Source organism: Denticeps clupeoides, chromosome 1 (genome assembly GCF_900700375.1).
Source record: "Denticeps clupeoides chromosome 1, fDenClu1.1, whole genome shotgun sequence".
In the NCBI taxonomy this organism is placed as follows: Eukaryota; Metazoa; Chordata; class Actinopteri; order Clupeiformes; family Denticipitidae; genus Denticeps; species Denticeps clupeoides.
Genome location: NC_041707.1, coordinates 29,699,788 through 29,713,658, shown reverse-complemented (window position 1 = coordinate 29,713,658; position 13,871 = coordinate 29,699,788). Strand labels below are relative to the sequence as shown.

General features: G+C 42.6%; 2 protein-coding genes across 9 annotated transcripts in view; one reads left to right on the top strand and one right to left on the bottom strand.

Moving 5' to 3' along the window:
• The window catches only part of LOC114780344 (cysteine-rich motor neuron 1 protein), a 32,784-nt gene extending 30,907 nt beyond the window's left edge, over nucleotides 1–1,877 (top strand). For 2 of the 3 annotated variants that reach the window (XM_028967750.1, XM_028967725.1), the window contains exon 14: nucleotides 138–1,876. In XM_028967750.1, coding sequence (XP_028823583.1) covers nucleotides 138–323 — 186 coding nt within the window. In that variant the 3' untranslated portion in view covers nucleotides 324–1,876. Of the gene's footprint in view, nucleotides 1–137 lie in introns of all 3 variants that reach the window. The other variant, XM_028967653.1, reaches the window with a different exon arrangement.
• The window catches only part of eif2ak4 (eukaryotic translation initiation factor 2 alpha kinase 4), a 30,542-nt gene continuing 16,684 nt past the window's right edge, over nucleotides 14–13,871 (bottom strand). For 4 of the 6 annotated variants that reach the window (XM_028967528.1, XM_028967546.1, XM_028967572.1 and 1 more), the window contains 13 exons: nucleotides 13,691–13,756; nucleotides 13,075–13,245; nucleotides 12,639–12,773; nucleotides 12,409–12,516; nucleotides 11,973–12,101; nucleotides 10,093–10,179; nucleotides 9,728–9,837; nucleotides 9,549–9,607; nucleotides 8,792–8,895; nucleotides 8,303–8,371; nucleotides 6,655–6,699; nucleotides 6,024–6,139; nucleotides 2,873–3,219 (listed from right to left, as the gene is read on the bottom strand). In XM_028967528.1, coding sequence (XP_028823361.1) covers nucleotides 3,162–3,219; nucleotides 6,024–6,139; nucleotides 6,655–6,699; nucleotides 8,303–8,371; nucleotides 8,792–8,895; nucleotides 9,549–9,607; nucleotides 9,728–9,837; nucleotides 10,093–10,179; nucleotides 11,973–12,101; nucleotides 12,409–12,516; nucleotides 12,639–12,773; nucleotides 13,075–13,245; nucleotides 13,691–13,756 — 1,257 coding nt within the window. In that variant the 3' untranslated portion in view covers nucleotides 2,873–3,161. Of the gene's footprint in view, nucleotides 841–2,872; nucleotides 3,220–6,023; nucleotides 6,140–6,654; nucleotides 6,700–8,302; nucleotides 8,372–8,791; nucleotides 8,896–9,548; nucleotides 9,608–9,727; nucleotides 9,838–10,092; nucleotides 10,180–11,972; nucleotides 12,102–12,408; nucleotides 12,517–12,638; nucleotides 12,774–13,074; nucleotides 13,246–13,690; nucleotides 13,757–13,871 lie in introns of those variants that run through there. The other 2 variants (XM_028967538.1, XM_028967621.1) reach the window with 2 other exon arrangements.

Below are 13,871 nucleotides of genomic sequence, written 5' to 3'. Positions count from 1 at the left end.
TTATTATCAGCAGTGATATTAAGCAGTGAACGTTTATTCAACTGTAGGGAAAGAACCATTATAAAATATATATATATATATATATATATAGGATCAAAGCAGTGAATAACAACTGATTACTGTTCCTGCCCACCCAGACTGTGATCCTGAAGAAGCATGTGAACAACAACTCTGTTGTCTACATGGAGCCATCCAAGGAGAACAAGTTCCAGAACGTGAAGAAGGACTGTGGGATGAACTTTTCACCGGAGATGAGTAACCCAGGTGGTGAAAGGATAACCATCCCTCGGGCCAAACTCAGCAATGGACATGGCAGAGTCTAGCATCGGACCTCCAAACACACCACAGCATGAAAAAGAACTACAGTGGGCTTTTTGTATTGTCTATTCCTTAGTCATACACACTCACAAACACTACTTGGAGTTTTTTTTTTTTTGGAGTAACACAAGCTACTGATGACACAGAAAATATGATGTCCTTGTCTGCTTGGAGCTTGGACCACCATGTCAAAGGATGAGCTGTGCTCTCAAAATGTTCAAGACATTCTGTATCAGTTGCTGGCTTTGAGGTTCTGAAGCCCCATAGCCTACGAATCTCAGGCTGTAATTGCAGATTACTGCTTTCTGGGAGTTGAGCTTTATTTTAAGAAAAATAAAGAAAAGCTTTACGCCTGGGATTCCTGCCCCAGTGTATTCAATCCTCTGGATTTGCCATCTGTGGCCATTGAACTGGGCTTTACATGGTTGCCTGCTTTGTTCCAGGAGCAGCGGTGTGGCAGGAGGAGACGTCGTTCTTTGAGGTTCAATGGCAGCAGATCCTGTACTCTTCTGGAACTGATTCCTTTGAGGAAAAAAAAACACTTTTGATGAGTGGTTTCCACATTAACCTTTTTACTATACAGTTGCATTATGGAAAGTGTTATTTTTAGTCACTTCCAGGCCTGTGTTATGGCTCTCTAGAGGCAAGATAAAACAATTGGATCTCTAGACTAAACATTTGCCCTGAAGGTGGAGGATTTCTTTTTTTTTTCCTGACGATTTCTGCCTCAATGATGACCAAAGTCTTTCCTAAGGGAAGGAATCTGGAGACACTGAAGGGGAAGTAAATGTACCTACATCTGGTAAAGTCTCCACTTTCTCTTCATCTGTTCTTCAGAGACTCAGCGCCTCATCAGTTATACATGTTGAAAATCATCATAGGAAGATTCATGGATACCCAGCATCTAGCGCTTTACATTTGTTCAAAGCAAAGAGAGAATAGTGGAGTATTGTAATTTAAAAGCCCCTCCCCACTGACCAACTATTTTCAAACTCTAACATAGTGGGGAGTACAGCACAGAACGGTGTATGTAGCTCTTAAATATCTATCCAGAAAAAGCTCTTGTTCTTAGTGTGAAATGAAATGATCAATGGTGTGTATTGAGATACATACAAGGAAAATGATCATTGTGTGTATCATTTAGAGAGAGAGGAAAAAAATTCCCAATGTCAATACTGTGTCATATGTTGTGGGTTGCAAAACCAAAACGGAGAGCTGGAAATGTATTAACATGTATGTAGATATAAATGCTGATGTTTTGTATCTGGTCTTCAGTAGGCTAGAACCATGTACAACCTTGCGTGGTTGTTTTATAAATCAAACATGCAAAAGGAAAAAAAAAAAAAAGCGTAGATGAACGAAGTAGACGAAAAGATATTATTTATTTTTTCACATAGCTTTATTTATAAAGACTAAACTATAGTTGAAAGTGTTTTGTTGTTGACAGAAGATTATGGTAGCCAAAGCTGCTGTACTGTATTTTAGATATTGTAAACCATTTACCATCTCTTTTCCATACTTCCATACATACTATTCTAGCTTATTTATTTTACATTTTTTGCAAACTGTAAATATATATTTCTTAGATGTTGAACTGTAACATTTACACTTATTTTGAGAAATAAAATGTGTGAAGAAATGATTGTATAATTCCATTTTCATGCTGATTACCAGTTCTGTGTGTGTGCGTTCAGTGTTGGAGCCTTTGCTTCTGGATTTGAATGGTTTGTTTTTCCAAGAGTTTTAAAATTTTTCTCAACCACTGGAGGCTCCCGTGCATAGTTGGGGGAAAATTAAATGATAATAGAAAGTAAATGTTTTCCTAAGCCTTGGCTCAGTCACAGAATCCCTGCATTCCTCCAGGGCTTCCTTCGGACATGCTCACCACTGAAGACCAACACATTACCGCAGCACTCTTCTTCCAACTTGATTTATGTGTTATCTTAATTGCCAACAGCCCTTCTGAACATTTTATATTATAGAGTGAAGGTCATTTTGCAGCTAAAGACCTTCTACAAGGTAGCTCCTTATCAAAGATGAAATGCTGGTTGAAGTGAGAAGAGGAGCCTCAGTCTATGGTTCCCATTCTTGACCACATTTTCATCATTACTGTGTATTTAACAGGGATCAAAGTTCATTGGATATTATGTTCTGAGTGCATTTGACGAAACTTCTATTTCATCCCCATGGAAACAGAGAGCTCCTCTGAAAAGTCAGACCTTCATAAAAAGTCAAAATACTGAGCAATGCAAACTGGACAAGTCCAGCAGCAGCCTCTGTGATGTCTGTCACTATTCAGGAGTTCAGAGAAAAGAAAATAAAAGAAATGGAAACAGAGAGAACAAAGCGTTTTCCCTGAACAGTTATTAGCCTAATTGTTGTGGCGATTCCAAAGCTGAACAATTCCTGGGAAAAGTGCAGTGATGTGGTCACATAATGAACTGCTCCCAAAGAGGAATGCACCGAAGTGCAGTGGGCACAACAACAAAGCCTACGAACATTGAACACACATTTCATGGTGTATGCAATGAAATATAAAAATGAAAGAGCCTGATAAGGGAAAATACATTTAATTTAGAGAATCTTTTCACAGCATGCTCACTTGCAAGACAATGCAATGTTATCTGTGGTATAACTCAATTCAGTAAGGCATAAAATGGTATTTCATATTCAAATATCCCTAGATTTTGTGATGGATGGGAGTTTACTGTAATACTTCTCAGCATCAAATCTGACAAAACATTCTTAGTGTGAAAAATGTTCTTTGAAATACAGTACCGCGCATCTATACATGGAGGAGGAAGAACAGTGACCTACAATGGCTCCAAGCAGTGACACTTTGCTCACAGGAGCACCTTGTGGTAATCATCTCTGTAGCTGTACAGAACCACCACTGTGACCCTGCAAAAACAAAAGTGCAAGAGTTAGTCTGTGCTCAGTAAGAACTAGGTATCTAGGACCTAAAAAGAGCAGTCCTGCAGGCTGCCTAAAGTCTCAGAAGTGAAAGTGAAAGTGAAGGGATTGTCATTGTGAACAATTGTCACAGCACACGGTGCACACAACAAAATGTGTCCTTTGCATTTAAGCCATCACCAATGGTGAGCAATGGGCAGCCATGAAAGGCACCCAGGGTGCAAAGGGACGGCGCTTTGCTCAGTGGCACCTCAGATTTGAACTGGCAACCTTCTGATTACGGGTCTGTTTCCTTACCCACTAGGCCACTGATCCAGGGACACTTGAGACACTTTTGTTCTCAAGGCTAAGACCTCTTAAATAATCAGTCCTGCCACAAAAGTCCTGTCATGTGTGCAAACGAAATGTGTGCATATGCATCCGAACTGAGGAATATTCTTATCACTGAGTGTTCCACCCCTTACACCTTTATATATGAGAATTTCTGGCTAATTCATTATTTACAGCATTTGATTAACTATCTGGATTAATATTAGACCAGCTCTAAATTTGGCTGAGGGAGATTGGCTCAGATTTTAAAATCCTCAAAAGGTTTGCACGTTGGCAAATGATCTGCACATACATCAAACTGCCAAGAGGTGAGGTGAATTTATTATCTCTTTGAGGTGGTGCCTGGCAGTGGGTAGGATATAATTAGGCAGCAAGATAAGATTTTGTCACTGAAAATGAAAGAACCAGGACAAAACTGTGATGGTTGTCAGATCCAATGTTATAGTTCAAACTGCTGAAAGAGTTAATGTGGGTTCTGGCTGAAAGATGAATTACATGTGGCCTGACTGCCCATGCTAAGCTGTGTCTATGTTGGCGCTTCAGATATGATAATGATGTATCAGTGTGGATAGCCATCCACACATTGTGTTCATTGTTTGCTCTACGGGAAAAAGCCTAATTTGGGTAGTTTTCTGCTTTAGCCAATGTGCTTTAAGTAATCTTTGGGGTTGCCACACAGCCAAGAATGGTTCAAGAATGGTTGGAGGAACACAACAACAGGTTTGAGGTGGTGATGTTTCCAAATTTTCCACATCTCAATCTAGTCAAACATCTGAGGGAGTTGCTGGAAAAATAAGTGCAATCCATGGTGACACGACTTCACAAATGACATGACTTAAATGATCTGCTACTGATGGCTTGGTACCAGACAAAACAGGGGTCCAGTGGAGTCCATGCCTTGACAGGTTAAAGTTGGTTTGGTGGCAAAAGGGGAACCTATTCAATATTAGGCAGGTGGTCATAGTGTTACGGCTGATTGGTGTATTCGTGTAAGGATTAATTATCATATCAAACCAGTAATGTGACCCACTGGCACTGGACAGTAAAGTGGCAAGAACAAAAAGGCAGAGTGCAGTGAGAGGAGAGAGGAGAGCTGTTATCTGTGTTTCTGCATAAAGTTTGGTTACAAGTAGACGTAATGAAATCCAACCTACAGGGTAGACATTGTGGTAAAAAATAAAAAAATCTGATAAACCAGCTTCACAAAACAAGCCCCAAGTCCACAGCATTAGAAACAAGGGACACCATTATTCATCCTTCATCGTGGCCCAGTCTATGCTTTCGGAACGACCGAGGATCAACGGGAACTTTCGTTCACATGCACCGCTCACCGCCACCTCATGTATCCTATTTCGCTGTTATCTGCAGGCCCGGTTTCCTGTTATTTTCCTGGGTAGTGTGCTTCTGGTTGAGGGGTGGACATCTTGGCCTATTTCAAGTTGGATTGAAAAGCTCTGAAAGTAACTAATGAGAACTACAGACAGAGAGGAGAGTGGCACTCGAGCATGTGGCCGTATTTTTATTTTTTTTACACTGTCAGGTTCTGAACAATCAAACATCCAGGATTTTATGGCTCTGCTTGCACTCAAATATCATATCTGGATTGTACACCACCGCTGTAATTGTCTAAATTACACTAATGAGTCCATAAACACTGGTTGCCCCCTCTGTACAGGAAAAGACACATGTAGTACACAGAGGAAATAGGAACCAACTGTAGTGGATAATCCGCAAAGACCCTGGTCAGAGTGGGTGGGGGGTGGGGGTGGGGGGGGGGGGGGTGTCTAGGGCGATAGAAACAAATGTGGCTTTGCTTTGTAGTGTATGAGCCTATTCACAGAAGAAAAGCTCAAATATCACACATCGGCCAAGCATTTACGCAAGCCTGGGAATCAACCCCTCTATAGCCAGAGTGGGAATTTCCTCAAGAGCAGAGAAGAATGGCTGCCAAACCAAACTGATATTTGCCCCTCCACAGGCGGAAAGCTACCGATCTATTTGAAGGGTTAGCCAGGTAAGTAATGGGGAAATTCACTTAAGCCCTGTCCTTTTTATAGCAGCCACTCGAGCTGTGTTTTGTCTCGATGAAGAGGATTTGGTGGTTTCCACACCTGCAGCGTGGCTGGATTCTGAGGACCGCTGGCAGTTCAAATGAAGCAGTTTTTCAAAAGGACGTTTCACATGCCAGGCCTCTGCTTCAGGTTTCATGATTTTAATAAAAGTCCCGACTCCAGCAGGAGACGGAGATCTGGGGTCAACAGCCTCACACACATCTGCTTTCACAGCTTTGTGAGGACCTAGGATATTGGAACATATTTACATAAAAGCAACTATGTCTTGGTGACTTTCTAACTCTAAACCAAACCTTTTGGCTCTTTAATTGTATTTTATTACATGAATGAGAGAGAATAAGTGAAAGACAGACATACACACAAAACCATTTGTAACAATCCTAGACCTACTTTTTGAGTATTTTCAGCCGATGGATCTCATCGCAGATGGCCTTGAGGTAACGCTGTTTGGGGAGGCGGGAGAGCAGCCGCTTCACACTGTCGTTAAATTGGTCCTCACCATCGAACTGCAGAACAAAAATAAGAGTCACCTTTGACCTCTAACACCCTGCACATGCTGTAAAGTCAGGTGGGAGTTGGCAATTTACCTACAGATGCCACACACTACACATTGTTTCTGGTATAACCTTCCTACAGATGATTGAGATTTCTCCTTGACCCTCTGAGGATCATGTGTGATGATGTTTGTTGGTCTTAGGGCAACATAATCCTCCAGGCCAATATATTTCTCAACACCCCTCACTGCTGCTGCTTTCTTAACTCATGTTGTTTCAGGTTTTGTTTCATAAGAGATTTGGCACTCATCTGTTTTTCTCACTCCACTCTGACTAATCCCCCACGTTTTCACAATGGTTGCAAGAGAGTCCGAGGGGTTTCCCTGCTGATAAGAGCAGGGTGGAGAACCTCCACTTCCTGTTTTATCCAAGTTGTTGCGTAACAGAAAGGATCCCTGCATTGTCCAGTTGGTCAATCCCCATCCCACCCACTCTCCAGCCCGAAAAAAAAAATGCTGTCTACAGACCTCCAGTATGAGGAAGTTGATGAGGGTTTCCTTGGTCAGGTCAACCTGTATGTGTGTGAGAGAGAGAGAATGGAATGTGAGGTGAAGTTGTTCCAGTAGACACAATGGGTCATTATCTCACCCATTATTCCCTGTACTGTACACAGAGAGACTGCATATTTCCAAGGGAATTGTCCAGTCACAGTCCCCAACACAGCAAACACAAAAACACAGGGAGAGGCGAGGCCAAGTTCCACTCAGCATGAAGGCTTCAAATGAAACAGCATCTACCCTTACATGGGCAGAGAGACAGGAATTGTCTAATGAGGAAAAGGTCAATGATATTTACAGTTACATTATGGGCAGTAGCTACAGAGACACTCTGGAGCAGCTTGGGAGTAAGTGTCTTGATTTATGGACATGATATTGTTAGTAGTCTAGTGGGTAATGCATATGAACAAGAAGACCACAAAGTCACAGGTTCAAACACAACTTACTACCATTGTGTCCCTAAGCAAGACACTTACCCTGAGTTTCTCCAGGAGGACTGTCCCTATAGTCTGCTAATTGTCATACCAATGGCAATTCTGTCTGTTCAGATTAAAAATATTAATGGTACATCCATTTGTTTCAATCAGTGATTGCATAATTTGCAATCATGATTAAATACCATTCAATCCCCTCAAGATTATTTTGTCAAATCCTTGTTTATCTGAGAACTGTTCTGATAGCATCATCATGTCTGCTCTATAACTACTCAGTGGCAATAGTTTACACAGACATAAAGCATAGAGCAGACAATCTGCTACTTACACACCATGCAACATTTTACATTAACATTAGGAAGGCTTAGTGCAGTCATTGTAGTGTTAGGGTGTCAACCGCAACCTTTAATGTTTCTTTAAAGCTGAAAACGTATGAAGCACGCTGAACCATAAAGCCAATTTAAGACAATTAACCCTGTCACAGCTGTCATCATATAATGACAGCAGAGTCCTGACTATATAAATAGATGCAATTTACTGTCCCTGAGTCTGGACAGACATCGAAACCCTACCTAAGATTCATTTCTACATATTCCAGAAAAACTTCATATCGACACAAACATAAACAGCACCTGGCATCAGTTTCTGACTCTGCATGCTAGTACCCACCCCGTGTGACACAAGCCAGGCTCCCATGTCAGTAATGTCTACAGAGAGTGTGCACTATTAGTACATAATACTGTGTCTAGCGGGGCTGTAAATACCTTGAGTTCAACTCACTACAAAACCACAAATAAACCAAGCGGCTGAGTGATTTACTGTAGATTCCAGGGAAACAATGTTCCCGCCTTCGGTTCTGTGTTTACTGTTGGCCTGTGAGTGGAAATCTGCCACTCCGCCGGGATTTGAAAATCCCCCTAGGCTTCAGCAATGAGAGAAAGCTCAGTGGCACTAAAGTCAATTCCCATGTGTTGTTAGGTATTGTAAAGATTTAGATCAGGCAATCCACTTCATGATTTCACAGCTGAGTTGATAAGGAGTGTGTGAGTTTGTGTGTGTGTGTGTTTAGTTTCTCACAAAGAAACTAAACACACACAGTTCTCACAAAGATAGGAGTAGATATTTAGTAATAATGGGGTCATGTGGCTTGTGTGATTGTATGTTCAGGTGCTCAGCTGACTTACAGCTAGTACTTCAATGTCGTTGCTCTTGTTTTGTAAATTGCTACCAAGGTTCTGCAATCTGGTTTGTATCTAGAAAAGAAAAGCAAGAGGGTGAGAGTGAGCGGAGAGAACAAGAGTAATTGCTCCCATGATTACCACGAAATTCTGTGGAAAACAAAAGCCATTCCATCCACACATGCAACAGCGTTACAAACACCCCCTCAAAAAAAAACCTTCCACCCAACCATCCATGCCTCCCCTTCAAGGCTATGGGGCCTGGAGCAGCATAGCCTTGAGAAACTCAACCTCCACCAATCACCACAGTGATCTAAAGGGTCTTTGTATTCCCTTAATTTGTCTGAAAAAATAAAGCCCAGGGTGGACATCCTCACATGGGCAGAAAGAGCAGCTAAGAGTCCAGAGAACCATCTGAAACATTTTAGCCCAAAACATCTATATCTGTTTGAAAAAAGCACACTGTGGGAAGAGTTTCTGGGCATCATCACACACCGTGGTTTCGTATCGTCTCCTGGTGCTGGCCGAAACTTTCTCTGGAGTGACCAGGTTCACATTCATGCTCACAGTTGTGCTACTCCCGTGTGTCTCTGACAACCCTGTCCAACAGAAAAACACAGTCACTGAGGCAGCCCACGGAACAAGTAAACTTTTGAGTTTTTCACACAGCCACCGCTTCACAGAACAAGTCCGGTAGACTTTCTCATCCAAGAGAGAGTAAATCACTAACCAGTGATGAAAGAATGAGATTTTTAAAAAACAGTATCTGCTGCATGGTCTATGGATTAGATAATTATATAATGGCACTTCTAACAATATCAGCAGAGGACAGAGGTCATCAGCTGTGGCATTAACCAAGAAAACATGACAGGTCTGACTGTAGAACTTCCAATTCCTGCTCAACTGAAGTCAAACTGTAAAGCACTGTCTAAAGGACTGTCTATGTGACAACAGCATCACTAGAAGTGCATTTTAGGGGCAGTGGTTGCCTAGCGGTTAAGTTAGCGGCCCCGTAATCAGAAGGTTGCCGATTCAAATCCCAAGCTGTCAAGGTGCCACTCAGCAAAGCACAATCCCCACACACTGCTCCTGGGTGCCGGTCATGACTGCCCACTGATCATTAAGGGTGATGATTAAAAGCAGAGGACAGATTTCATTGTGTGCACCGTGTGCTGTACTGCAGTGTTTGACTATGACAATCACTTCACTTTCACTTGAGGGTGTGACAGACTTCTCTCTAAATAAACAGTACCTGTGTTAGCAAGGAGTAATCCCTTGGGGTTCTGGAGAGAAACAGTTTCAGAGATCTCTCTGGAGAGGGGGAAAAAAAAAAAGGTTCTGAAATAATTTTTCTCTGTGAACACACCCACACATTTGCACATATATAATGTTGCCCAGACCTACACAGTCACACGCATGCTGTTTGCCCACCTGTTCCGCTCCTCTGACAGTTTGGTCCGACATTTCTGGATGATGTGATCCACCAGGTCTGATTCAAGAACCCTTTTTTCTGTCTGTCTCTCCTTTTCAAAGAACTTGACCTGTGGAGCGACGAAACACAACTCAAACATCTTTTACGCAGTTCATGCAAAGTCAGCAAGAAGTTCTCTCTGCCTAGAACATAGGCTATTGTAGGACAATGAGGTTCCAGGACTGACTAACACTGACCAAGATATCAATTGTCCACTAAGAATGCTTGCAGAATCTGCTCACCAGGCTGAATATTGACTAAAAAAGATATACATCTGCCTTGGGATTTGATGTGTGGGTTTATCCCATTAAGAGGTAGAGCTCACCTTGCAGTAGTATCCTTCTTTATCAGAAACCAGGACCATGAAGCTGATGCCCTCCTCTCTACAGCGTTCCAATAGTGCATCCTGGGACTGAGCGAGAGAGAAAAAGGAAATCAGACTGGGCAGAAGAATCCTGTCAAGTCATGGCAGGCACTCACACATGGACAGCACAGCAGTTTGGATTATTCTGCCCAAGTAAAACCCTGACACACACCACATGAACACACGTGAACACACAGGCAGGCTGAGTTCTCAGTAAGGTTCAGAAATGCAGCTGAACTCTGTGCTCTCCTGCGGTGGAGGGGAGGAACTGGAAACGGGAAGTGGCGTGCTGGTTAAGAAGCGTCAATGCAAATAAACGTAGTCACCGGTTAGTGTGCTGCCAAAGAGAGGTTTTACGTTTACACTGCACCCCAAGAAAGAAAGTTATGAAGAAAGGGGTCTGTACAGTGTGTACTGATGGCTCCAGTGTGTGTTGTTGCCTCTGACCTTCTGCATCTTTTTCTCCCAACCAGATTATCCTTAGCTTTCCCCGCTTTCTGCCCTCTTGCCGACCCATCCCGCAGATCCGCCACCAGTCCGGTGAGAATCTCTGACTATATTTGGCCAGTGAGCACTGGCAAGCGGGTCAGTTTAAGTTAATGTCTTCCTGCTGATCACAGTAGGTGTCAAATGCAGGGGTGAAGAAGCTAAGATAGATTGGGCCTAAAAACAGAAAAGGGCCGCATCCCCTGTTCTGCCGTCCATTGAGAGCAGCCTCCACTGGGCCCTGGCTGCAGATAAACCACATTTCATGCTGGTGAGCCGAAGTGCCATTTGGTCTTCCTCTATCGGAGCAGAGGAGACGGGAGAGAGGCCAGGCGCCCTGGTGTTGATCTTGGGCTCCAGAGTCGAGGTGGCAAATGCAAGAGAGAGTGGGAGCGGAATAAAGGACAAGGCAGAGGGGAGAGGAACAATGGATTCAGCAAAGTACAATTACACAAAGACGGAGAAAAGAGAAAAATTTGAGAGAAAAAAAATTTAAATGGTTGGGCCAGTTAGCAATAAAAAGCTTAAGAACAGCTTTGTGCATTGATGAGGATCAAGGTTAGCAGAAACTGATGAGTATATAGCTAAAAGCTGGTAACAAGGTAAGGGAGTGATGAAACAAACCAATAAAACCAAATAATTACAAAAAAGGAGAGAACATTCTGTGTTCAAGCATATATTTTGCTTAACACTTAATGATGTTCCTTAAACATCATTAAAATATGGGTCTTTGTTCTACCAAATGTCCTTACAAAGACATGAAGGGAGATTCAATAAAAGTGAAATACTCACTTTTGGTTCCTGGTTTAGTATTACTCTTTTGCTAATTGAATCCCACTGTACCAATCACACACACACATATATGTACAGGCCAAAAGTTTGGACACACCTACTCATTCAATGTGTTGAACACATGTGACACACATAACTCCACATGTGTTCATTCATAGTTTTGATTCTCTCAGTGAGAATCTTACAGCACATAAAGCAAATCTTACTGCCTGTTTAGTATTCAGTGGGATTGAAAAATTAAACAGAACCACCCTGTTGCTTTACCCCTGCTACAGAAGTAAAATGACAAGGATCAGACTGAGACAACTCTAGGGTAGTAGCCTAGAGGGTAACTCTCCCTGTAACTACTTATTGGCAACTGAAGTGACTCTGGATAAGGGTGTCTGCTAAATGCCATAAATGTAAATGTAACCAGACTAATGACTCTGAAATTAGTACAGACTCAATCAACAGCGAACCCATTGAATCCCACTGTACCAAATCACCTTACTGGTATTAGTGCAACTTTGCAGTAGATGAGCCACACAAAGGATCTATTCATTCAACCTTCATCAGTCACTGACCTGTGAAATGTCGCAGACCACATCCGCAGACACCCCGGCCGCCCACAGTTTCTGTGTGACGTTGATGGCTCTTCCCATAGAGGTAAGACCGACAGGGACCACCAGGACATCATAGGAACTAATGAGAGGCTGAGGATCAAAGACACCACAGAGGTAAATTCCGACTGAACACACTCATTTACTTTATCAGGTCATCTTTATTCGAACCCCAAATATTATCTCAGCTGCAACGTATGGCAACATGCGGCCCTAATTTTCTAAAGCATGGGATCAGCCTCAGGCACAGAACATGTTAGGGTTTCCATTAGTGCAGGGTGATCCATTATGATCATGCTTCTTCAGCACAACAGAGGCTGCAAACCACACCTAAACATATTAGCGTTTATCACAAACGACCTTTTATAGAAAGCAGTCTATTCCAAAAGATTTGACCTACCGGTTCCTCCATGGACGCCAAGGCTGCACAGATCTTATCCAGGGCCACACTGGCCCCAACTGCAGAGGGAATGGGGGCTGAAGACGCTGGGCTTCGGAAATCCTGGATCTAGGGTGGCAGAGGGCAGATAAAGAGATGTTTCGAATGCAGGACCTGCTGAAACCTCAATTTGAAGGTATTTCTCTTTGACCCAGACCCAAGAATACATGGAAGCATGAATAAAGGGATACCAGGTGATCATAGCGCCCACCAGCAGCCAAAACATCAGGCACAGTACGTCTGCGCTTCCTTATAAAGGCCACGAACTGGAAGATCACCCCACGGTGATGCTGAATTTTGTACACAAGGCCAAGGTTCACCATAACCTGTACAATAGCAGAAACATCACATGTGAGAGAATACAGAATAAAACCAGGACTGGCTACGTTTCAAAACAATATGTAACAGCGAACCTGGTCTCATGAATGCAGAAAATGTAGATGACACCAGTAGTTCCTTAAATAGTTCTGAAACTTATAGGGCTGTGGTTCAGGCATTTTTGGATGGACTACAGATTATGGCAGAATATTGAGAGTAGGTTGGTTTAAACTGAGACAGCTTAAAAGTCTCAGTTTCAGGTTGACCTTGCTCTTGACCAGAAATTATAATTATGGGCCCATTTGGTACCTGCAGTTTAACTCCCAGCTTCTTCAGCAATCCAGTGAGGTCATCCAGCTCCTTCACACCCTGCTTGGCCAACTGTGTGACCCCCGTCTTCTGCTTGGTAAGAGAGTTGATGAGGGGTAGCATGTCCTGAAGTTCACCCTTCTGCTCAATAAACTTGTAGAGCATCTGCACCTGGTATAGTAGAGCAAGGTTCAGTATTCTCCAGGAAATCCATAATTTCATACAAAACTAATCAAAAACAGAAGATTCATAAAATCCTCTCCTACAAGGGCCACAGAAATTATTTTTTATTTTATCAAAAGCAGGCTAAGTGCCTTTTTTTCTTAAGGAAGTGAATTATCTTGTTCATTATCATTTTCTGAATTAATGCATCTGCAGAGCGCTCAGGTTTCAACAGGGCAGGACAGCAATGTCGGTGAAGATGCTTCACACTGTTCCCGGATGGATCTTATTTCAGTGTCAACTGAACACACGGCTCTTGGACGTGCCACAAACCATGAAATATGTGATCAGACGCGTGTTGACTTCACAGGCGACACAGATACTCTTCTGCTGGGAACATTAGGCTGCAGCAGGGGTTGATGAACACAGTTCAAGTCACATAGCTTGCACTCACACTGTTGCTGGACAGGGATAAATTGCAGAACTTGGCCTCAACCTCCCGCTTTGTCAGTTTTTCAGACTGAAATAAAGAAGGAGAGAGTGAGAAAACTTGCTATCTAAATGAATGAATACTTTACCATTGTGCCATCATGAAGTTCATGGAAGGACAATCAAGGTCCATGACCAACCGTCAA